This window comes from Gallus gallus, chromosome 17, assembly GCF_016699485.2.
Source record: "Gallus gallus isolate bGalGal1 chromosome 17, bGalGal1.mat.broiler.GRCg7b, whole genome shotgun sequence".
Classification (NCBI taxonomy): domain Eukaryota; kingdom Metazoa; phylum Chordata; class Aves; order Galliformes; family Phasianidae; genus Gallus; species Gallus gallus.
This window is the reverse complement of record NC_052548.1, coordinates 3,908,106-3,930,673: the sequence shown is the minus strand read 5'-3', so window position 1 is coordinate 3,930,673 and position 22,568 is coordinate 3,908,106. Positions and strand designations below refer to the sequence as shown.

General features: G+C 50.4%; 1 protein-coding gene across 1 annotated transcript in view; it reads left to right on the top strand.

Annotated features, from left to right (window-relative positions):
• ASTN2 (astrotactin 2) overlaps positions 1-22,568 on the top strand; it is a 261,684-nt gene that overhangs the window by 230,828 nt on the left and 8,288 nt on the right. Inside the window, exons 20-21 of the mRNA XM_003642274.6 lie at positions 3,733-3,874; positions 22,330-22,430. Of these exons, the coding sequence (XP_003642322.5) occupies positions 3,733-3,874; positions 22,330-22,430 (243 nt within the window). The remainder of the gene's footprint in view (positions 1-3,732; positions 3,875-22,329; positions 22,431-22,568) is intronic.

Genomic DNA, 22,568 nt, shown 5'->3' with positions numbered 1-22,568 from the left:
ATCTCTGAAGGTCCCTTTTGCTTCTCCAACCTCACCAAGGCTCCTGGCCCCGCTCTCTTGTTTAGTCAGTGCCATAACCCCGTTGCCTTCAATGGGATGGCTGGTGAGCGATTCATCCCACGTGCTGTCCGAGGCTGCTGACCCATTGGCACAGGTTGCGGTGGGTGGAAGCCGGGTTACTGTCCACCAGAGCAGACATCCCTTTGGGTTCCTTGTTGTCTCTCCCAGAGCCTGGTGGCCTGACCTACAACATGCCACGATGTGAGCAGCTTTGGGCCATTAGACTGCAGAGCTTCACGCAGTAGAGCTAACTCCCAGCAGGTTCCAAGCATGCTGTTATTTCCTTCTGTTTTGGGGAGAACACTGACTCACCGTGACACCACAGCTAGTATAAGATTCGTGTTTACAAAACAGAGAAGAGGAAGTTTGCCAAACTCCACAGCCCCGTCTGTAGAAGAGGATGAGGCACAGTGAGGAGCTGTACTGGAGAGAAGGAAAATGCCTGGAGAGAGCTGCAAGAGCTGCATCTTTCTGAGGGTCATTAGCAGAGCAGAGATTGGTATTCTAAATCTGCCTGGGGAACTGGGTGCTTTGGGGCTGACCGGACTTGGGAAGGCAATGGCATGGAAATGAGAAGGAAGAGATTCTGGCGTGGATTTGGTGTACGATTAGCCCAGCGCTGAGCACTGTTTCTCCATTGCCTGTAATCAGTGTATGAAGTACCTTCTTTGGCTCTGTGAGCAGCATTTAATATAGTGACACTGAGCTCTGGTTTGGATTTCTTGCCATTGAGAAGTGAACACAGGTGAGGCATCCTCACAGGAGCTGGTCATTTGTCCTTGATATCTGTATCAGCTCACTGCTTTATTTAGTGTGACATCAATTATTTATTACTATTAATGAAGGGCACAGATGTCTGTCTGGTCAATAAAATATCTCCTCCTCCACAGAGATGATCTACTTAGCTATCATTTTCTCTGCAGAGAATCTTTCTGAATTCTTACTGAAATTTAATAATGCGAGCAAAGCTACTACAGCAGCCTAGAAGGACTGCGCTCCAGGCTTCTCTGGGAGGCTGAAATCCTTCTTTATATTTGCTGGCGGGGTGTGTGAGAACACAGGTCCAGACAGGAAAGAGAAGCCCCATTGCTTTCCATCACAAGCTACTTATCCATATAATCCCTTTTATAAAATGATCAAACTCCATCCGAACAGATAGTTAGGTTATTTGTCCTTCTCAGGAGTAGACCATCTATTCATATCCAATTTACTTTCTTGTGCCATTACTGCCCATTAGCCTAAATATTTAGTTTCCATCTGAGTGCGTGCCCTGGTGATGCATTCACAGAGCTGCGTGTCTCTTCTTGGTCTTTTTATGTCTCTGCATGTACGGTAAACTTGTGCCTTTTGTTATCTCCCTGTGAAGCCTCCTCTCTTGCTTTTTCCTGTGCCTTGTTCGTGAGCACGGCAGAGCAATGCAACGTGGTGCCCTCCTGCTGAGCCCTTGTGTGGGCTTTGTGCAGCTGGGTGGGTACTGCTCTATTGCTGCAGCACCCCAGGTCCGCTTTCACTTGGTAGGGTTCATGGTCTGTCATCCTCTTGCAATGCTGGCAAACACACGTGCTGCCTTGGGTATATCCAGCTGACAAGCTCCTGGTCTACATCTAGGGGATGACCTGGTTTTTGGTCCCAGGGTAGTGCAGTGACTGGGTCAGATAAATAGCTAGCCTGCAAAGAGCAAGATCCAAGGGAAGCAGGAAAGGAAGTGAAGAAAGTGCAGCAATTAAAACTCAATAAAATGAAACAAACACCAACATCTTTAGTAATGCTGTAGGAGCTGCCAGACGGGCTTGACCCGGGGGCTGGGTAGATGGCTCTGAGTGCTCCAGAGGAAGATGTGGGTTGCCCACAGAGACACCCATGGGATTGTCTGCCCTCCATGAAGTTTCTTCCTCATCCAGAGAGAGGTCGTTTGAGGTCTGAAGAGGATCAAAAGGTCTTTCCATAGTTCAGCAGCACACTCTGGTGCTGCTTTCTTGTTACGTGTCAGTGATTCATCCATGGTGGCAGTGTCCTTGGTGACTTCTGGTGACAGGGAGTTCCCCGGTCCAACCCGATGTCATATGGGAAGGGATGGAAATGAAAATTGGAAGTGTGCAGTAGAGTGTTGTTTGTTTGTTTAAACCATCACCCCGGCGCTGAGGGACTTGCTGAAGGCCATGCAACTTCCAGGCAGTGACTTTTGGGCTGCCAACCCAACCTGCCCGCTGAGTTGACCTGGGCTGTGGTACAGCCCCAGCTCTGGTAGCCAGGGTAAACTCTGGAGCCTGGTGACAGCTGCCTGAAAAACGTTTGGAAAGAACAAGTCGTGCTGGGAGCATTAAAATGAATAATTAAGGCTTGGATTCCTTTAGGGAGGAAAAGTATTTATTGCTGCTCTTTTCTCTAGCCAAGGGGGACATTTGTTACTGAATTGTGTATCTTGAGACGGCTCAAACACGGCCTGGGGGGGCTGAGGAGGATGGGATTTTTCTTCTACCTGGGTAATCTGGCCACACAATGAGGCATTCTGGGCTGGGTATACCAGTGGGATATTTCTTACAGTCTATACCAAGAAAGTCGACTTGTGCTTCACTTCAGTAGTCCTCACTTAATTTTGCTTACAGAAGAATAAAGGGAGAAATGTGCTGAGAAGGGAATTCTCCACTCTGCTGCGGTGCTCTGACATTTACACGTGCATGAGTGCCCAATGCTGCAACCTGGGCCCAGCTCTGCTGATCCCAGCACCGCTCAGCAGCTGCAGCCGCCCTCTGTCTGGTTCTCCAAGGGCACAAGCAGGGCAGCTGCTCAGGTTTTGTACTGCTGGGTACCTTGAGCTTTCGGTTACACCGATGCAAAATGGGAATGGAATGCTCAGCATCCTCAGTGCGAGGAGCCAGCTTGCACAGCAGTGAATAATCAGGTCCAAAGAGCTTAATAAATGGGACATTTTCAGTTTCAGCTGGGTCGTGATCTGAGCGTTTAATAAGCTTTATAAACAAGAAGACAAAAAAAAAAAAAAAAAAAGTCTTTCAGCAGTTTTTTAATTGTTATTATTTTTCTTTGGATGCCTGTAATGGGGCGAATGTCCTTCTGCACGGCTGAGCTGAGCACTGCAGCAATCAGCTCCAGGAGCCGGCGGAGCACACATGAAAGGGAGTGCAAAGCTACTGATTTCCACTGAATGAATAAAAAAATAAACAGCATATTGAAAGCAATTACATCCAAGCCCTATAAACGTCCCCTTGCTTGATAATCTCACATAGCTGAAACATATTTCACAGTGACAGGGAATTTTTGAAAAAGGCCATGTCCCTTTCTGCTCTCAGGGCAGGAGGGCCCTATTGACTGTGGGTGTCTGTGCTGTCCTGGGAACCTGGGGCCCTCCTTGGTGGTGGTCCCACACGTGTTGCCACTGTGCTCGTTGAACACTTTCCCAAGCTCTGACTTAGCACTGGGCACAGTTTCTGCTGTGGATTCCAGTTACAGCTGTCAGCCTGAATGTGTTTTCTACTTGCTTTGTCCCCAAGCAACATTCTCCACATAGATGTGGGGCCATTCCTTCCAGCTGGATGTTGTTGTTTCCCCTTAAGCTGTGCTCTGTAGTGATATTCCTGCATTATTTTCTCAATGTCCAGTGATAATTTGCACCTGTATTGATGTTTTGGTCTTTCTCATCTCTTTGCTCTCCAGGAGAATCCTTAAGCTTTGCAGATGATTTGCTTTCTGGCCTTGCAACGTCCTGTGTGGCAGCGGGTCGGAGCCATGGAGATGTCCCTGAAACCAGCCTCTATTCAGTTATTTTCAAGTGCCTGGAACCAGATGGTCTGTACAAGTAAGGAGAGGCATGTGGGGAGGTCCTGTGGGCAAGAGGGGATCTCCAGTGGGATTACATGATAGTTATTATCCTTTTTGGTCAACACAGCGTTACACCACACAGTGGACAAACAGTGAGGCTGTTGCTTTGGGTGTTGGGCTCAACCAGTGACGTGGAAAACCAGTGTCTGCCAGTATAGCACTGGAGGCACTGGGAGCCTGTGGGAGACTCCACTTAGATTTCCAGTGTGATGGGCTTCCAGGTGGGATGAGTTTGTCTTGCATCAACAAACCAAGCTGATGTTGCACATGCTGGCCATGTTCCTGGTCAGCTGAGAGGGCAAGATGTCAAGGATGTGAGAGGGGTTGCTCACATCCATTGCGGTTTGTCTCACTAAGACACATTTACCAGATTGGAGAGGCACCAAGTTCACCTGCTCACCATCCAGTCACTTCTGTAGGGATGCACGGTCACACCTATGCTGATGTTCTTAATCACTTGGCTCTTCTGAGACAACACATTTGAGAGCACGAGACTGGATTTTTTGTTTGAATCTTATGAAGTAACTCATATCCAAAGCAAAGGGATAATTTCAGCATCCAAGTATTGACTTCTCTTTCACTGTAGTTTGAAGGGCATCTGATCAAGAAAGTAGGAGTGAGTTTTCATGGGAAAGAAGAGCATGTGGAGATGGATTGAAGGCAGGGACCTGAAGGCATGGAGGAGGCAGAGCAGAGCCATGAGGCAGACACAGCAGCACGCTCCCCATTCTGTTTTTATTCCCCCAGAATGGGACAGTGGACACTCAGCAGGTGGGTGCTGTATTCGAGCACACCCATGTTTCCCTGTCCTCATTGCTGCAGCCATAGCATCCTTGGGATGCTGAGTTTTGCTGCCTATCCTGCTTGACAGGGTTGTTGTAACTGGATGATCTTTGAGGTCCCTTCCAACTCAAGCTGTTCTATGGTTCTATTATTATGATTCTATCCAAGAGGTCCCAAAATGCAGAAGTCTATGGGAAGGATGATGCCAAGGGATTCAGTCAGCTCTCTCCCACTGGGGAGCTGAGATCTTCAGACTCTTCTCTAGCCACAGCATCCTTTGTCCTTTTGGGGATGGCAGGAACTGGAAGAGTCAGAGAAGAGGAAAAAAAAGACAAAAAAAAAAAAGAGGAATAAGAAGGAGGCAAGGAGATGAAGGAGAGACAGAGTAAGCAAGAGAGAAACACGCAGAGCTTAATGTCAGAGCGACTGTAATAATTAAAACACATTTTGTAGTGAGTAATGAAACTTTTTATGGGACCACAAAAGCAGTTAAAGCAAGAGCTGGCAAATGGTCTGTCAGCGAGCACTTTTTAAGATCTTGATTAATACTTTCCCTTTGCCTCCCCCTTCACCGCCCCGAAGTTAAATATGTTGACAGCCTCCAAAGACGACAAGGTCTTTATTTTGTATCTCTCAAGCAGAGCGGCGTCCAGGAGAAGGCTCCTCTCTCCATTTCATCATTTTTAATGTTTTCTTGTTAAATATCTATAATGGATAAATATAATTATTAATATCACTGGGAACTGGGCCGCTCTGAAAAGGTGCCAGGGACAGCCTGGAACAAGTGCAGAGCTCACTAATGACCCACTGCCCATAAACTTGGTTGTGAGCTATCAGCGATCGCAGCTGCCAAAGCGCTGGGTGCAGGACGAGCTGCTGGGTTGGATGGGGGGGTATGGGGTTGGGAGCCAGGAGGTCTGGCTGCTTGGCAGCCCACACTGCCAGATCATCTTCCCCATCTGCTGGGCAGGGATAATTGCGCTCACTCGTCTCTTCGGGGGCTCTGTGATCTAATTCCTGATGGCTGTAGAGGGCTGGGAGAGCCTTGGGTGGGAGGCTTTGTTCAGGGTTGTGTCATCCCTTTGGCCAAAGCCAGGCTTCTGCTTCAAGGTCTTGCGTCACACTGCTGTGGCTGGGACGAGCAGGGCTTGGTGATGCCCTGTGTCCTGGGGTTGTTCCTGGCAGGTGTCCCGGGGCGAGGGAGAGCAGCTCTGCATGGGGAGCCAGCAGGCATCAGTCCCCTGGCACTGGGGGGCTTTGGCCCCATTTCTTCTGCGGGGACAAGGCAGAGTTGCTGGGACAGGACAGGTGATGCACAGATGCATTGGCTCTGTCCACTAGCTCACGCTCAGCAGGGCTTGGAGTCCAGTTTTCAGGACTGTGCAAACGTACATGCATGAGTACAGACACACATATGTGCTGGCATGTGTGGCGCACAGACCTGCTTTCTTGGCCATCCAAAAAATGTGCACACGCACCACAGCCCCCTTTGCTCAGCATCTGCTGCTGTGTGCACCAGGACATCTGCATGGACCAACACTCCTATGCTCAATGTGTTTGCAAACCCTACTGTGCTTGCACATCCAGTGCACACACGTTTGCTCCAGCCTGGGAGCCAACCAGCACGTGTTTACTTAGCATCTGTGCATTCTCAGATACATAAGTACACACATTAAATATTCCTCTGTTCAGATGTCCATACAGTTGCGACACAGCATGAAGAAAGCCAGAACAGTGAAATGTGAGGCTAACACTCTGTTCTGAGCCCGCGCGGACATAACAACAACAGAAACACGGGCACGGGGTCACTTCTTAAATTGAATTTCTTCTGCTTGTTTCATTTGTTTTTGTGGAGAAAAAAATAGCTTTGTTGGAAAGCTCCAGGCTGGTATTAATCCTGATTATAGCAGCTCGGCAGGGATCTGTGCTTTTCTCCAGGCTGGTAGGTGAGCACACAGATCCTGCAGCACTGGAGCTCTTCAAAAGCAAATGCTTTTCCTTGTTCAGTAGTCTGAGCGTATCACTGAGATGAGGGGCTGGGAGATCACGGGAGTCTCTTCTGCTTTGTAAATGTATCTGATGTCCTGTCCCATTTCTTCTGTAGTACCTATGGCAATTTCACCACTGTTGGCCACTCGTTTGGCATATTACCACCCTGAGATCAAAGCTGAGCATGAAAAACAAATCCAAAAAAAAATGCTCTACAAATAAGCAAACAAGCACTCGGATTGATTCCTCTGCATTTGAGACTCCTGTCATTTCCAAACACGCATTAACAAAAGGAGAACTGATTTCTTTGTCCTTTGCAGTTTCAGACTGACAGAAATATGTTCCCTGTCAGCCCTTTTCTTTCCCCTGCCTGCAGTATGCTGGGGTTGAGATGATGGACAGTACTCCACTTCAGCAAGGCTGCATGTACTCCATTGGCTGATGTATATGGTTGACGTGGATGCCCACACATGGAGGTTAAATTCAGCCTGGAGGACCGACCTTGCATAGCTCATGGCCCTTACATAGCTCAACACCCTACAGACACACCATTGCTCTTCGCTGCTGAGACAGAAGCTTCCCTTGTGTGTCCCACAGCCTCCCTGTGTCTCCAGTCCAGCTCAACTATCTCAGCTTCTCACCTCGCCATCCCCTGAATGCCTGGGGATGCCTCTTTGCTGAGCTGTACCTGATGGGCCGCCGGAAAGCAGCCCTGCCAACCCGGCACGATTGTTTCACATACTTGGGGATACACCAAGAGGTGGGAGCCAGAAATTGAACATTTGGAAAGGGAAATAACCCCCCCCCCCCTCCAGCTCCTCTATGGAGCTGCAGTGCAAACACACCAACCTCTTCCCTGCGCCACAGATACTTTAATTATAGATTAGATTAAATCCCAATGTTTCGCTTTATTTACATTCCTGACCTAGCCTATTCATTTCCGGTGTTTGTGCCAAGAATCAGCACAAAATTTACTGGAAATAATATGGAAGTCATCAGGATCCCTCCCAGAGCCCTTCTTAGGAAGTGTGTTCATGTGCTGACAGGGAGCTCAAATTTACCTTCCCTTTGCTGGCCCACATAGGGTTTCCCATGAGTGATCCCAAACCAGCCCAGGGGACCTGGGAGAGTGAGTCTCAGAGACGATGGGAAGGTGGATGAAGGTCAGGCCCTTCAATGGGATGGAAGTGGATTTAGAGCTCAGAGCAACAACACAAGGCTCCTGGCCAAGACCCACATGCCCTGCTCAGCCAGCACGGATGCCTGTTGGCCTGGAGGCCACCTCCAGCATGGCCGGGCTTAGCCTGTCGTCATGCAGTGAAAGCACTTCTTTTGGATGTGCGTAAGGAAAGAGGCAAAGTGGTTGAATGTTGGGAACCTTCGTATCACTGAGAGACAGCGATTGCAATTCAGCAAAGCTGAACGCGCTGAAGGAGCTGGCTCAGAACAAGACTGATTAATGTTGACTGACCTCTGCCGTATGCATAGCTGGGATAAAAAGTGGAATGAAAACCCTTGGTGCTCAAGTGTCTGCTAATGCTGGCAACAGGCTGCCTCTCCTTATATGATACTAATTGTTATTGTTGGTCTTCCGTCAGGAAGACACATGAATGAGTGCTGGAGAAATCGGAGACAGATCCCAAATAGCTCAGTGGCATGGGTTAAAACACATCTGTTACAGCCCTTGGCTGAGTCCCTCATGTGCACAGGAGCTGTGCTGCTTCACTGAATCCACCTCTTCTATTCCACATGCTTTCCAGCTTCCTGAAGTTAAGCAGTGTATGGCTGTAGTTCTTCTCAGGCATGTCTGGCTTGCAGAAACTCAAGGAAGGCAAGTCAAGAGTTGAACAAGTGCTTGCTAAATCCCAGCCTCTGCGTTCTGGCTCTTCCTTTCTCAGCAGACCAGGGTTGCTTCAGAACCAGGCTGCCCACACGTTGGCTCGGATGTGCGGTTGTTTTTGCTGAAGTAAATCCAACACTGAGCAGTCTGAGCCCGTCTGGACTTTGTGCAGATCCCTGTAGTGGAGGAAGATTGGCCCCCTAGGACATGGTCTGTACAGGGAGGACAGAGGCTCAGCACAGCGAGGAGACAGTCTCTCTGCTAATGTCAATGTCATCCCATGCATGTTGGACTCTTGTTGAGGTTTCTGACTTTGGCATCTTTTATTACCACCCTGTGTGGATGGCCTTCAGTGGTCCCTTCCAACTCAGACGGTTCTATGACTCTGTGTCTGTGTCTAGCCTAGCCTGGTTGACTCAGAGCAGGGCCTCCAGGAGCTACTGCAGTATGTCTGTTCCAACACATGCCATTGCCACTCTAAAAGTTGGGTTTTTGCCTCATTCCTCCTTCACATCCATCTCCTAACAGTGTCCAGCCGCCTGGGACAGATCTGGCATCAGATCTGGCCTTTCCACTGACCTCTGTGGAGCCTTGTCCCTGGGACCTGCCAAGCATATGAGCATCTCCTGACTTTTTGTTGGAAAGCCAAATTATCCTTCCCAAATTCTCTGCTTTTGCTCCCACCTCGTGCCACAAAGAGAAACAGAACAGCCTTTGTTGCCTCCTGCAGCCAGCTCCTCCCCACCCTTTCCTCAGGACATCCGGATTGAAATAACATTCTTGGTGGTTTTGTTCTGAAATCTCCTGGCACCCGAGCTCCAGCCCTGGCTGGGTCCAGGCCCAGTTGCATCGTTCCTCTGGGGCAATGAGAGGAAGGTGGGTGGTGGGAGCAAGGAGGAGGAGAAGGAGTCACAGCTGGATGGTTGGTAGGGTATTGCATCTGGGGGAGTGTGTGAGTGGGGGATTCTTCCTGGAAATGGCGTTGGGGTGGAGAGGTGGGGTTTGGCCTGTTGGTCTGCTGGTAGGCAAATGGACCTCTGCAGTTCCACCTCTTCCCCATCATAAATTTACTCACCCCTTACAGTTATGGACTTGGAGAGTATTTTTATCTCTCTGTGTGTAGAAACCTAATGCCACTAACATCGATCGGTCCAAGTCTTATCTCATTGACTAACAGCAGAGCAAGTACAAGAGATGCAATATAAATACCAGCACAGATACTGCTGGCTTTGATTTGCCTCTAAGCTAGCAAAAGTTGCACTGTGCTGCTGTGTTGGAGTCCTTTGTTTCGTTCTTCAGTTCTCCATGTTGCAGAGCACCTTTTTTCTTAAGACTGGAAAGCTGAGGACAGTGTTGATTTGATTCTTAAAGCAGTGTTGGCGTTTGGACCCACTTCCCTTCAGGACAGAAGGATTTCACTGGTTGCAGTGCGTGTTTCTTTATGTTGTACAGGAGAAGTAAGTCAGGACATGGACAAGTGGTTTTGTTCTTACTGACCATCTCCTAGCAGGGGAAACTGAGGCAGGAAGCAGCAATATGCATTGGTCTGGAGCTGAATGGAGAGCCACGGGATGCCTTCACTCACACTTCACCTAAGCCCCTCTCTTCAGGAGAGCACTTCAGAGAGTTGTTTCTTTATCCAGAGGCTGTGCAGTATATCATACACAAAAGTGGGGCCTCATCTTCTTAAAGTCCTTGGGTGGTCTGGGCTGTAGATCTGAGAGTTGACATCAAGGAAGTCGAGGCATGCCTGTGAAAATGCTGCAGACTTATTTGGTGTCTCACACTCTCCTCTCTCTCTTGTTCTTGCCCTTAGTGTGTTTCTTTTTCCCTAGCAGAGCCAATCTGATAGCAGGATGACCTTTTTGCACAGCGACAGTGCCACTTTGCCAGCTGCAGTTTCCCCTCTGCTGCCAGGGCTCAGTGGCCCAGTAGCAGCTCAGCCTGATCTCTGCAGATTATTCAAGTATTTTATAGCCTAATTCCAGCCTTAGGAGAAGCAAAAAGCAGCTCGGCTTTACCCATAAATACACCACGGGAAGGATATGACAGGCTGCTCTGAGACCTTGCAGTTCGGGTACAACTGCACCCACAGGGCTGATCTGAAGACAGAGCTGTACCCGAAGTACATCAGCTCCCAGAGGCTGGAGATGTCAGGCATAATAGATGATACTGATCCAAGTGAAAAGATAAGGCTCAATATCCTACCTGTGCATCGTTCTCTCCACACCCTGGAGGCTGTTGGGGCTGTTACCTACTGGATCATTCCCAGTAGGTATTGAGTGGCCTTTGACTTGTTCCTTGGGTTTGGTGATTGTTTCACACCAAGGAGTTTGTTTGTATTTTTCTCCTTCAGCTTTTCTTTTCTTCAGCTCCTTAGCAGGGTACACTGAAGGCCCTGAGTGCACCTGGGCATTTCTAGGCTGGTCAGGCCTGACCCAGATCCCACTGCAGTGATGGGATGTAGTATTTTCTAAGACTGTGGTTAGCCTTGGGCTCAGATGATGGAGCAGGAATGTCATAAGGCATAGCCTGCAACCCCTCAGCTGCAGCTGCTTAACTCTTGCTTAAAAGCAGGTGTGCCCAAATAGTGCCCGAATGGCCAAATCCCTACTGCTGAAACTAGGTTTGCAAAAATAACCAGAACTCGGGCACCTCTGATTTGGGAGCATTGTCCTCAAAGCTCCCTTTGACTTCTACTGAATTTGTGATGGAGTTGGTTGGCATAAAGTGGAGACACTCGAGTTCAGTGAGTACTTTGGAAATAACTGCTTTTTCCTGAGCTTTTCTACCTGTAGAAGAGAAGTGTTAAAGCTGAGCTGAGTCCTTTGCTAAGTGTCCAGAAGGCTGCCTCAATAGCTGTTGACAGAGAGCTTGAGGAGGTGAATTACATTGACTAGAGCATCTCACTTGGGGCACAGTGACATCATTCATTGTGGTCTCCCCGTCACTGTATCCAAACTGTTCCTCTCTTATTGCCCAGATGCTGCCCTTGCAGCCCCAGGCAAGAAGCCCAGTGTGGCAGCAGAAGGTGAGGATGAGATTCATGAGGGATGCTACTTCTTGGCTTTCTGTCCCCTGTCTGAGCTTGGCAGATCCTGGCTGCCTACTGCTCCAGTCCAGTGCCACCTTGTACTGCCAAGGGCAGGTATATTGCCTTGAGGAGCAGTGTCCCTGAGTACACGTCCTCATCACTGCTGGTCACCTCTCACACACACACTTCCCTCTGCTCATCAGGACTGAGATAAATTTGATTATACAGCAGTATGGTTTCTGTTATGAAAAGAGGAAGGAAAATCCGCAGGCTTTCACTGGAAGCCCTCAGAGCCAAAGCTTATGTCATAATTTAGATGTTTCTAAAAAAAGACATAGAGAGTGAGGGCTGCTCTTTGTTCAGGGAGTGACGGCTGGAAGGCCTAGGAGGGCAGGGGTCCTCTTGTCCCTGGATGAGCTGGTGAAGCTGTGGAGATCTGCTGCCCTGAGGAGTTGTGCCCAAACCCAGAGAGCTGGGTTGCTGGCAGATGGTTGCCCAAATGGCTGAGACCATTGGTTGGGCTGCTTGGTGCTGACCATTTGGGCTGTAGGCCTTCTGGGATGTTCAGCCTTTGGATCAGGACCTGTTGCTTACCTTCCATATTTTCTGCTCTTGATTTCTGCTGGGGAGGCCCCAGGGCTATGCACAGAGCAGGGACCTGAGCGACATCTGCACACACCAACCTCTGGCATCGTCTTCTCCCTCCTTCTGAGCATCTCCCGCCTTCCTACAGTTATGGAAACAGCCTCAGCTCTTAATCTTGTTGCACAACCCCGAGCAGAAGTGCCTGCTGCTAGGCTGGGATGCTTTCATTGGGTTTTTTTTCTGTCTGGTTTGCGTCATTGCAACATCACAGCCTTCCAGCCCTTCCGTGTCAGCTTTGTGCTCACTGCAGAGCCAGGATGCTGGGGTACGCCTTGAACACACTCAGGAAGTGATGGGCAGGAGCAAGCACCCAAACCAGAGCACTTCTTCAGTGCCCCTCAGCACACCACCCAAAGGTGTGAGGGAAAGTGTTCCAAGCTGTTAGGGCTGCCACAAGTTGTGCTCCTACCCTGCGTATTTCTCTTCCTGCTGGAGCATCCATCGTGCACAGCCAAGGGCTGAGGTGTGTCCCAGCGTGGGCAGAGTGCTCTCCAGTGCCAGTTGCTGTCTCCATTACTGCAACTTCTTCCCTAATTTTGATCTTAGCTGGCCCAGAGTAAGGCTGGGATGCTACCCAAGAGTCACATCAGTGCTGCTCTCCCTGCTTTTATGCCCATAAAGTAAATTGAGAGAGAAGCAGGACTCTGTCTCTTCTCCACTGGCTCAACCTGCTTCATGTCCATTAAGACAACGTGTGGGAGGCCAGTGGGAGCCCCTAGGGTTTGTGTAAAACTCACAGTATTCTGTCCCCATGGGTCATGGCATCCATCAGCCTTTGGCCCACACGTGTGGAGATGTGTGACAAGGACTGGTGGCGTGTCTGTCCATCCCATGTATCAGCTCGGAACTGGGGCACCTCTTCTCTGGGAGCTTTTCCATACCAGTAGCAGGAATGCATAGCTTAGCACAACCTCATACCACATAAAACCACCCAACAAACCCCTTGCAGACTCCCTCTGGCTTTCGGCTCTGCCCATGCTTTGTACCTGCTGTACGCGGGATTGTTTTCCAAGTGGAAACACGAGGCGAAGCATTAACTCCACAAGGACCTTTCTTTGCAACGTGCAGGGTTTAAATATTTATGTTGGCAAAAAGCATATCATAGGCAGCTCGAGATCAGAGATAATGAAATTGAGGTGTGTGGAGAGGCAGGGGGATATGGAAGCAGAAGGGAGGGGGACCCAAGTGGGTTGTAGTGTGCATGCACAGGCAATTACTTTTGCTTTCATTAATACCCACCTGTTTGGGGAGAGGGATCCAACCACATTGCTAGGAGCTCTGCAGCACGTGCTGGGAGGGGAACGTGTCCCAGCCTTGGGTGGTGGCTTTCCTGGTAGCATGCAGTGACTGTCCTGGGGGTGTTATCCACCAATGATGTGTGGCCCTGAATTGTTAATAGCACTGATACAGGATCCCTTGATCTTCCAGATTGCTGCAGTCAAGGTTATTTACCAGTGACTGTCTCTGATCAGGTGGTAACATGATTTGCATTTGTAGCAGAAATGCTAAGTCAGAGCCTGAAGCAGTGATTGAGCACCTGGGTGGGAGGCAGGGCCAACCCAGGGGAGCTCAGGTGTATGCAATGCCCCTGAGTGACTAAAGGGGTGGAGCCAGAATCCACCCCTTCCCAGACCTCATTTAAGGGTTGGCAGTGGGGGTGAAGGCATTTTGTTGGATATCCCTGTGTACTTGAGGCCTTCTGAAGGTTAGTAGCTGTTTTCTTTTGTTTCTGTGCCTATGGCTGTTGAGCTTGAGTAAATCCTTACTTGGTACAGTCTAGGACTTTGTTGCTCTGCTGTTATTGCTGTGCTTTCTATTGTGCTACAGTATTATGTGGAGGGTTCCCTGTTGGGTCAGGAGCTGTTTGTTGTTGTGACAACAGCACACTGAGCAGGGAAGGTCCATGCTAATGGGTAGCGTTGTGTTAATGAAGAGCTGTGCATGGGGAAGGCTAGGACAAAGGGGAGTGGACAGGGAGGTACTGGCATAGGGAGGTGCTTAAGAATGGTGGAGATGTGGCACTGAGGAACAACATCAGTGGGCATGGTAGGATGAGTTGGACTTGGTGATCTTGGAGGTCTTTTGTAGCCTAGATGATTCTGTGCTAGGAGGAGTGGGCATAGAGGATGCTGCAGGGAGAGCTCATTCCATTGCAGGAGGGGAACAAGGAGCTCCTGCAGCAGTGAAGGGCACTGCTCTTTCTCAATTCATTATCTTTACGAGACAACAACTTCTCTCTCCCCACTTGCAGCGCATCCCCCAGAAGTGGGGGGAGAGCCCCGCGCCACGCAGTGGGACCGCAGCCAGTCGTGCAGCCCCTGGGGAGGTATGAAATGAGGCATGAATGGAGTGTTAGGAGAGAATGGAAACTCTCAAGCGGCTCCCAGGCCGGTTCTGTTGCGGGGGGGTCCTTTACTCACGATGACAGCACTGCCTCTCATAAACATGCATTTCCTCATCCCCGTTTGTTTCTCTCTCTTGTGCAATCGCGTGTACCAGACGGGAATGGGAGTGAGTCCCAATGGTACGTGAATGTGTCACAGAAAGCCTTCCCACCCTGCCACCAACGAAGTACTGAGAAATAACAACAGGATTTGAGAGAAAATTGAGAGGGGAGGGGGGGGGGGAAAGGAGAGAGAAAAGATGGGGAGCTGGATGGGTTTGCTACCAGCCATGAGTTATTATGAATGTAAATTTGAGGGCATGGCTGCACTGGTAGTTTGTAGTGTCAACCAATGCTCAGAAGCCTCCATTACACTCAGTGCTGGGCATCCTCCTGGGAAAACAAAGTTGCTTTCCCAAATGACTTTACTGGTGGGGGGAAAAAAAACAAAGGGACAGAAATAGGGGCTAAGAGACTTGGCTGAGAGGGCACAGTGCTGAAGCGAAGAGAGGAGCTCTGTCCCCTGTGCTGGTTTCACTTTGGAAGTGAGAGCATCATGGCTTCTGTGCTTCCCTCCTGTTGATCGTGCTGGGCATCATCTGGGCTTTGCTTCTGAAATAACACTCTTGGAGTAGATCACTACTAGGGTGAGTTGTGGTTTTAGGGTGTAGGGGCATCATGCATAGCAAGTCTCCTGGACTGGGGCTGATGGAAGCAGTGCTGGAGCCCTCACTTGGGCTCATGGGCAGGATGGAGGAGCAGGGTGTCAGCTCAGAACGGCTTCTGGGAGCTGCAGTCCTTGCTCCTGCAGCAAAAAGCGGGAGAGGAGGCCTGCAGGAGGGATGCTGCCTCTGGAGCATCACCTCTGGGCACTCACTGACCCAGACTGCGTGCTCTGTCACAGGAGTGAGGTGGCTCTGTGCTGTGGGAGCGGGGTCCGGCCCCTCGGAGGCCATCTGGGGGTAGCAGAGCTCGCTCTCAGGGCTGCTTGGCCATATAGCCACCATTTAAATAAAGAAATGATTAAAAGGTGGGGGGGGGGGGGGGGGGGGAGGGTGTAGAAAAACCCAAAACATCTGTTTTACTTCAAATCGGGTAAGATTTCTTTGCTTGCAAGGAATGTGTAAATCACGCCGGGCTGGGAGATGTACATAACCCTGCCTGAAAGCTCCCTTGCACTTCAAACGAATTCTAACGTACTTACTGGGATTTTGTTTTTATTATTTGTTTTGCTCCCCTACCACCACCCCGGCCCCACCGGAGCTGTGAGAAGAACTGTGTCCCCTCCAGCCGGCAGGGACCGGGACCTGGCCAGCATCCTTCTGCTGGGTGCACAGTGGGGACAGAGCAGCTCAGGGTACAGCCTCCCCTTGCTTGGATCTGCGTTGGGTTTTGTGAGCAGAGGCATCCCCCACCTCCCAGCCCCATTGTGTGCCTTTATTGTTGGCAGGCTTGGCTTTGTTTGATGCTGGGGGACAAACCCAGTGGCGATGGGCTGTGCTGGTGGGGAGCACGCGGCCTCCCCGTGCTGACCAACGGCGGTCGGTGCGACTCGTTGCCTTTCTTCTCGGGCTCTCAACCAGGAGGCCCTATTGTGGTGGCTTATATAAGAACAGAAAGCCATCAACTCGTTTGACATAGACCACCCACCACTCCTCAGATGACACTGGCTTTTGAAGTCGCTACCAGTCTGGGCTGGATTTCAACCAGCGGTCCAGATGGAAGCCAAGCCCCCAGGAGGATGAGAACAAGCCCCACCAAGGGGAACTCCTGGGGTAGAGAGCTGTGGAGTGTCTGGTTCTTGTTTAGAAGGACTGTGAGGTTGGGAGGGGAAACGTTTCCCAATTTGCCAAGGGTCACCATCTCCCTCTCCCCCCCATCTCCCCAGGGCTGGCCATGGCTAAGCTTTACAGAGCATTTGTAGGTTAAGTGGCTGGGATGGTGAGCTGTGAACATTTCCATTGTGGAGCTCATCACAGGGGTCCGGGGCTGCTGCTCTTTCTCCTTTCTCCCTGGCACAATGGGAGGAAGAGTTTGATTTATTCCCCCTCTCCTTCTGAGCAGCCTTGTCATGTCCTGAGCTGAGGTCCTGATAGGAGGAGGAAGAGGCGGCACAGGAACCAAAAGGCATGGGGACCCAAAGCAGTGTCCCTCTGGACAGGAGAGTGTGAGTCTGTACAGGACTCATGTGCTAATGCCTTCAGATGAGCTGAAAGGTGCCCAGCTGCAGGTCTGTGTGTAGGAACAGAGCAAAACCTCAGTGATGGCATACCTTTAAACATGTAATGCTTGTGGAGCCTGGGCAGGAGTCTGTGGGGTGCACGGGGCTTTACAGGGCATCTCAGGGTGAGTCCCAGCAGAACAGGGACCTGATGTTTGGCAGATGAGTGCAAGCTGCTTGTGCTTTGCTAGAGACAGAAGCACCAGTGTCTACCAAAGGACACTGGGATTCCCCTCCTCAGTGAGCTGGGGCTGTTTGGGACCTTGCCAGGTGGAGGGGGGCACCTCACCCAAGGCCTGGCACTGGAGTTGTGAAGATCCTGGCCAGTTCTTGCTGCATTGCCTCTGTGAGCACATCTGCTAATCCTCATCTCCACAGCCAGCAGGACAAAAGCAAGGACACAACTGCCAAGAAATCCAGATCCCCAACACCCCCTCTCCCTTTTCTCCTACTATGATGATAGTTTCCCAATGGTCCTGCTTTCTCTGTCGTCATCTCATCCACAGTGTATGGGGGCCATCTGAGGGTCTCCTGTGCAGCTTCACGGTAATATAAGACCAAGTCCCCTTGGTCCATAGTGTGAGCATGGGAGCAAAAGCCCCAGGGCTGTGACACTGACTGCATGAATGTTATTTCATGTCAGGGCTGCTGCTTTGGGTGTACTGTCCTGCTCTGGTGCCAGGGAGCTGTTCTCTCATCCACATCTCATCCCCACCAGCAGCTTTATCCAGCGCAGCAGCACTTCTCTCTGTGGGACTTGCTCTGCTCTGCTCTGCCTCCATCCATGGTGTGAAGCCCCAAAGTGTGAGCCAGGCACCTGCTGGGGGCATCTGATGGTTGCTGCTCTATGCCCTTCCAAAAGGCACCTGACATGTGAGGCACACAGTGCAGGGGCATTGATTTTTCCTTCTTCTGACAGCTGTTCTCTGGGTGGCATTGGTGGAAGGATACAGCAAGGATCAAACAGTGCCTTGTGATGCTTTGCTCTAACCCCAAGCTGGGCTATGAGCCCACCTTGCCAATGGGCACCACAAAAAGGCACAGTGTGAGCTCTCAGTATGAAACGGGGCCAGCAATGGACAGGGAAATCCACTCCTTCTGTGCGAGCCCTCACTTCTCAATGTCTGCTGGCTTTAGGATGGGAGGTAATGGCCTTAAGTTGTGCTGGGGGAGGTTCAGGTTGGATATTAGGTAACATTTTTTTTTCTCAGAAGAGTTGTAATGCACTGCAGCACATCTTCCCAGGGAGTGGTGTGGGCACTGTCCCCGGAGGTGTTCCAGAACCATGGAGATGTGGCACTGAGGAATGTGGTCAGTGGGCATGGTGGGGTGGGTTGGGGTTGCGTTTGAGGATCTTAGGTCTCCTCCAACCTTAATGATCCTATGATTTGGTTTGCTTCAGAGTGGTGTTGCTCTCATTTACCTTCCTAAGCTATCTCCAGTCACTGAGTTGACATGCATTCCTTTTATGGGGAAGCCATCAGATGGCTTTTCAGCTGGAACAGGAAATGCGAAGCGCTGGCAAGAGCACGTCATGGCTGCACCACTTCGGAGACGCTGAGCCCATGTCTCAGCATGGCGCTGGGCCCTGGAGCAGCACCCTGCCCTGTCCCCCATTTCTGTGGTACAGCTGGGTTTTTGCACGGCCACTGTGTGTGTGTACAGCCAGCAGCTTGTAGGCACTCGGGCACTTTGCACAGATGTTTGGCAGATGCTGGAGTGTTTATTGGACTCAGTGTTAGACCCCTTTCCCTGCAGCCCAGGCAGATCATAGTGGTTCAGCATCTTGTGGAGCTGCACGGGACAGCAGAAATGTCTGTATTATCTCCTTAGGATGGGAAGAAATCGACTGCCAAGCCCAGGAAGGTCAGCACAGAAGTCCTTATCTCCCTTCCCACAAATAAGGATCATGAGTAAAGCACTCAAACATCGTCAGCACCATGAGATGGAGTTAAAAAGCTATGAGCCAGCGTTGTTGTCTGTAAATAAATAACACATCCTGGGGTTTCATTCTCAGCATTGCGGTTTTGGGCCTTTAGAATTTTGTTTTTTGTGCTTTTTTTTCCTCTGCATTGAGAAAGGCAAGAAACATATTGTTCTTTTTTTTCTTTTTTTTTTTTTTTTGAATGCAATTGTCAATCTTCCACAATCATTGGATTCCAGGAACTGAAGCTTTAACAGCTCCCCCCCACCCCTTCCCTTCTTTCTCTTCCTCCCCCAAGAACTATCTTGAGCCCAGTGATAAAATCCCTGCTTTAGCCAACTTTGGGTGGGGTATCTACAAGGAAGGTGTTGCTGACATTTCACGAGGCCACATGTTAATTGTTTCCTATCTCTCTCTAAAAGTTCCTTCTGGTCCCAGTAGGTTTCAGTGTAGTAGTAAACATTTAAGCAGTGTTATTTTATAGGACTTGATGTGCTATTTCTCTGCAGAGGTGGCTGCATTTCCAGGCATGGAGGGCTGCTCTCTGCCAAAAGCGTATGTGCATGCAGTGGTGAAACACTCCTTGGAACCTCTTTGGGCAAAACATATCTTAGTATTGTTCTAAAGGCAACATCCCTGTATGATCGTGCTGAGGGCACTGGTGCAAAGGAGGAAGGACATGAGAGCACTGGAGCACATGAGGGAGCATTGCCTGCTGTGGCCCTACCTCACCCACACCTGCCATGGGTGTCTCTTGGACACAGCGAGCAGGAGCCACAGATCTCTGTGCTCTCTTCTCTTAATTATCCATTTCCACAAATAAAGGGAAAAAATACAGCCACCGGAGCTGAAGTTGTCAGTGCCCATTCCAGAACAGCTGTCCTTGAGAGTGAATCATAGAGCCATTTGAGTTGGAAGAGACCTTAAAGACCGTGCAGTTCAACTCAACGTCCTGCACTGAACAGTCAGGTGCTCAGAGCCCTGTTCAGCTCTACCTGCAGGGATGGGGCACCACCATCTCTGGGCCGCCTGCCTCACCGCCAGAAGGAATGGAGCACAAAACCATTCTATAGGAACTCCGAGAGGACTGCTTTCATGTGACTTAAAGCATTCTCTTTTGACCGGCTCAAAATCACTTTGCTTCTGATGATTTCCCATTTCTTTTTCATTATTTTTTTTGTTCTTTTTCAATCTCATCTGATGAAACGAAGGCCCTGTGTGTGGATCTGTTTTTTAACCCAGCCTGGCCCATTCTGGGTGCTGTCACTCTTGGCAGCTGCTGACTTTGCTGTGTTGGCAGAGGGCAGAAGCACAGCCCAGAGGGGTCCTTCCCCCCAGCAGATGGGGGATGTGCTGTGACCCCTGCCAGGCAGCTGCGTCCCTCCTGACCGGGCAGGCAGTGGGATAGGTGATGTGGGCACTAATTGCCCACTATTACCATTGTTTTCATCAAAGCCTGCTGTTTTCAAGGGAAATGCTCTGGCACCCATTACCTCGCAGATAATGGAGCCTTCTTGATGAAGCTGCCGCAGGCAGAGCGGAGGTTGCACATTAGCTGTGCTCACCCATTGACAAAGGAAAACACAACCAGCACAGCTAAGCCAATGACCCAGGATGGGGACATAGGTCAGCTTGCAGCAGAAACCCACCTGTTGAGCCCCCTGAGAGCCTGCCATGCTCACAGTGGCTTGCCCCTCGCTACAGGGACAACATTGAGGCTGCGTCCAGAGACAGACAACGAGGCTGTGAGTGAGCTGGAGCAGAATTGTGATGGGGAGCAGCTGAGGGAGCTCAGATGGGTCAGGCTGGAGAAGAGGAGGCTCAGGAGAGACTGTATCACTCTCTGCAGCTCCTGAAAGAACGCTGTGGTGAAGCAGCATCAACCTCTGCATCCAGTAACAGCAATAGGATGAAATGTGATGGCCTCACGTTGTACCAAGGGAGGTTCAGGTTGGGTATTAGTGCATGTTCTCCACTCATAGAGTAGTAATGCATTGGCACAGGCTGCCCAAGGAGTGGTGCAGTCACTGTCCCTGGAGGTGTTCCATGTGGCACTGAGGGCCACGGTGGGACGGGGTTGGACTTGGTGATCTTCGGTCTTTTCCAACCTTAATGATTCTACTCTTCTCTTCTAAAGAGGAGCACTGCCTGCTGATGGGTGCTGGGATGGGCTGCAGGACTCCTGGGGTGCCCTTCTTGACACTGCATGCCCCAAATACTACTGCTTTATGGACCCAGAGAGAGCCATCTGCACTGCCAAGCTGCCCGCAGGAGACTCCTTGCTCAGCAGGACAAGTAGAGACAGCAGCTCTGCAGAGCATGGCAGTCACACTCCTGACCTGAATTCGAATTCCCCTATTGCTCTGCTGCTGTCCCTTAATTATAGCGGGAGAACAGCCTGTGTGTGGTACTTGTGAAGTTGCACAGCACGGACATCCTTCCTGAGATGCTCCCACTCTGAGCAACGCTCCCTGTAAATTAAGGAAAATGATGTCATGCCAAAGAATTAAATAGCATCTCCTTGGGCAAGCGCAGCGTGAGCACCTCCTGCCTGCCCAGGCTTTGTCCCTGTGCACAAGTGGGTTCTTTGGCAGTCCGCTGGCGTCCTTTCAGTCAGCAAATATTGTTAGGGAGCTAATGCTAATTGCTCAGAGAGAGCATGTCCTGTGCTGGGAATTGCTACCATGCAGACGTCAGCTCTTATCAGCTGCTGTGGGATGCGGGAGCAGCACAGGGGTTGGGAGTGAGGAGCAGGCAGGCATTGCTGCTGTCCCTGATAAGGATGCTGAGAGTTAGGACCACTCCTTAAATAAAGGTGCCTCGGTGTCTCAATGCCCTTTCAACTTCCAGCTGCAAGGGTGTTATTTCAGGGCCCCGTGTGCCCAGCTCCTGCCCTGTGTCAAAAGCAGCCTTCATTTCCCTACCTGGCTCAGACTGGGTAAATACAAACCAATCCTTTCTGGGAGAATGGAGAAAGATTATCATCCCTGCTGTAAAGAAGCATTCCCATTTTGGAGCTTTGATTCTGCGAGCGCAGCTCTGAGCTCAGCATTGCAGGACATCCCATACAGTCACAGCCTGTTTATTCAATGCTCCATCCAGCACAAAAGCTGTATTTTACTGTCAGATGCTCTCCATTAGCTTCAAGTGTGAAATTATCATTCCCACCCTTTTACCAGCCCCACCCTGGTGAGGAAATGATCTAGAAAACAACCTCAAGGGCCTTCTGCAGGATGCATGCGAGCTGTCGCTTGTCAGCACAGAGCCCACTTAGGGCAGAATTACTGCAGGGAGGTGCAAGCACTGCAGTGTTACTGCATTGCATGGGTGCATGGCACCTCACACAGAGGTGCGTGCATCCTTCTCCAGCTCATGAAGCTGCACGCAGCCCACCCTTGGTGCACGTGGGTGCTGTGACCTGCCCCCAGGGCTCCTCCTGCAGTTTGCTTTCTTGTTCTTAGCCAGAGACACCTTGCATCCCCTTGAGATGCCAGAAGTGACTGATGGGAGCCAGGACCACATTTTTCATTTCTCATGAAGTCAGCTCCCATAACAATCCGGTGGTGTCAGATCAAGAGATGAAGACATTTTTCTTTCACTTCCTGCCTTTCAGGTTCACACTGTATGCGGTGGACACACGAGGGAGACACTCAGAACTGAGCACTGTCACCCTGAGGACAGCCTGCCCACTGGTAGACGACAGCAAGGCAGAAGGTCAGTCTTCAGGCACCTCATTTCCCAAAACAGAAGCTATTTCCCATTAACGTTGCTTTTCCTGTATCCATTGCACACCTGCAACCCTCTCCAGTCTCCTCTTCCAGAGCACGAACTCCTGTAAATGGGGCGTAGGGA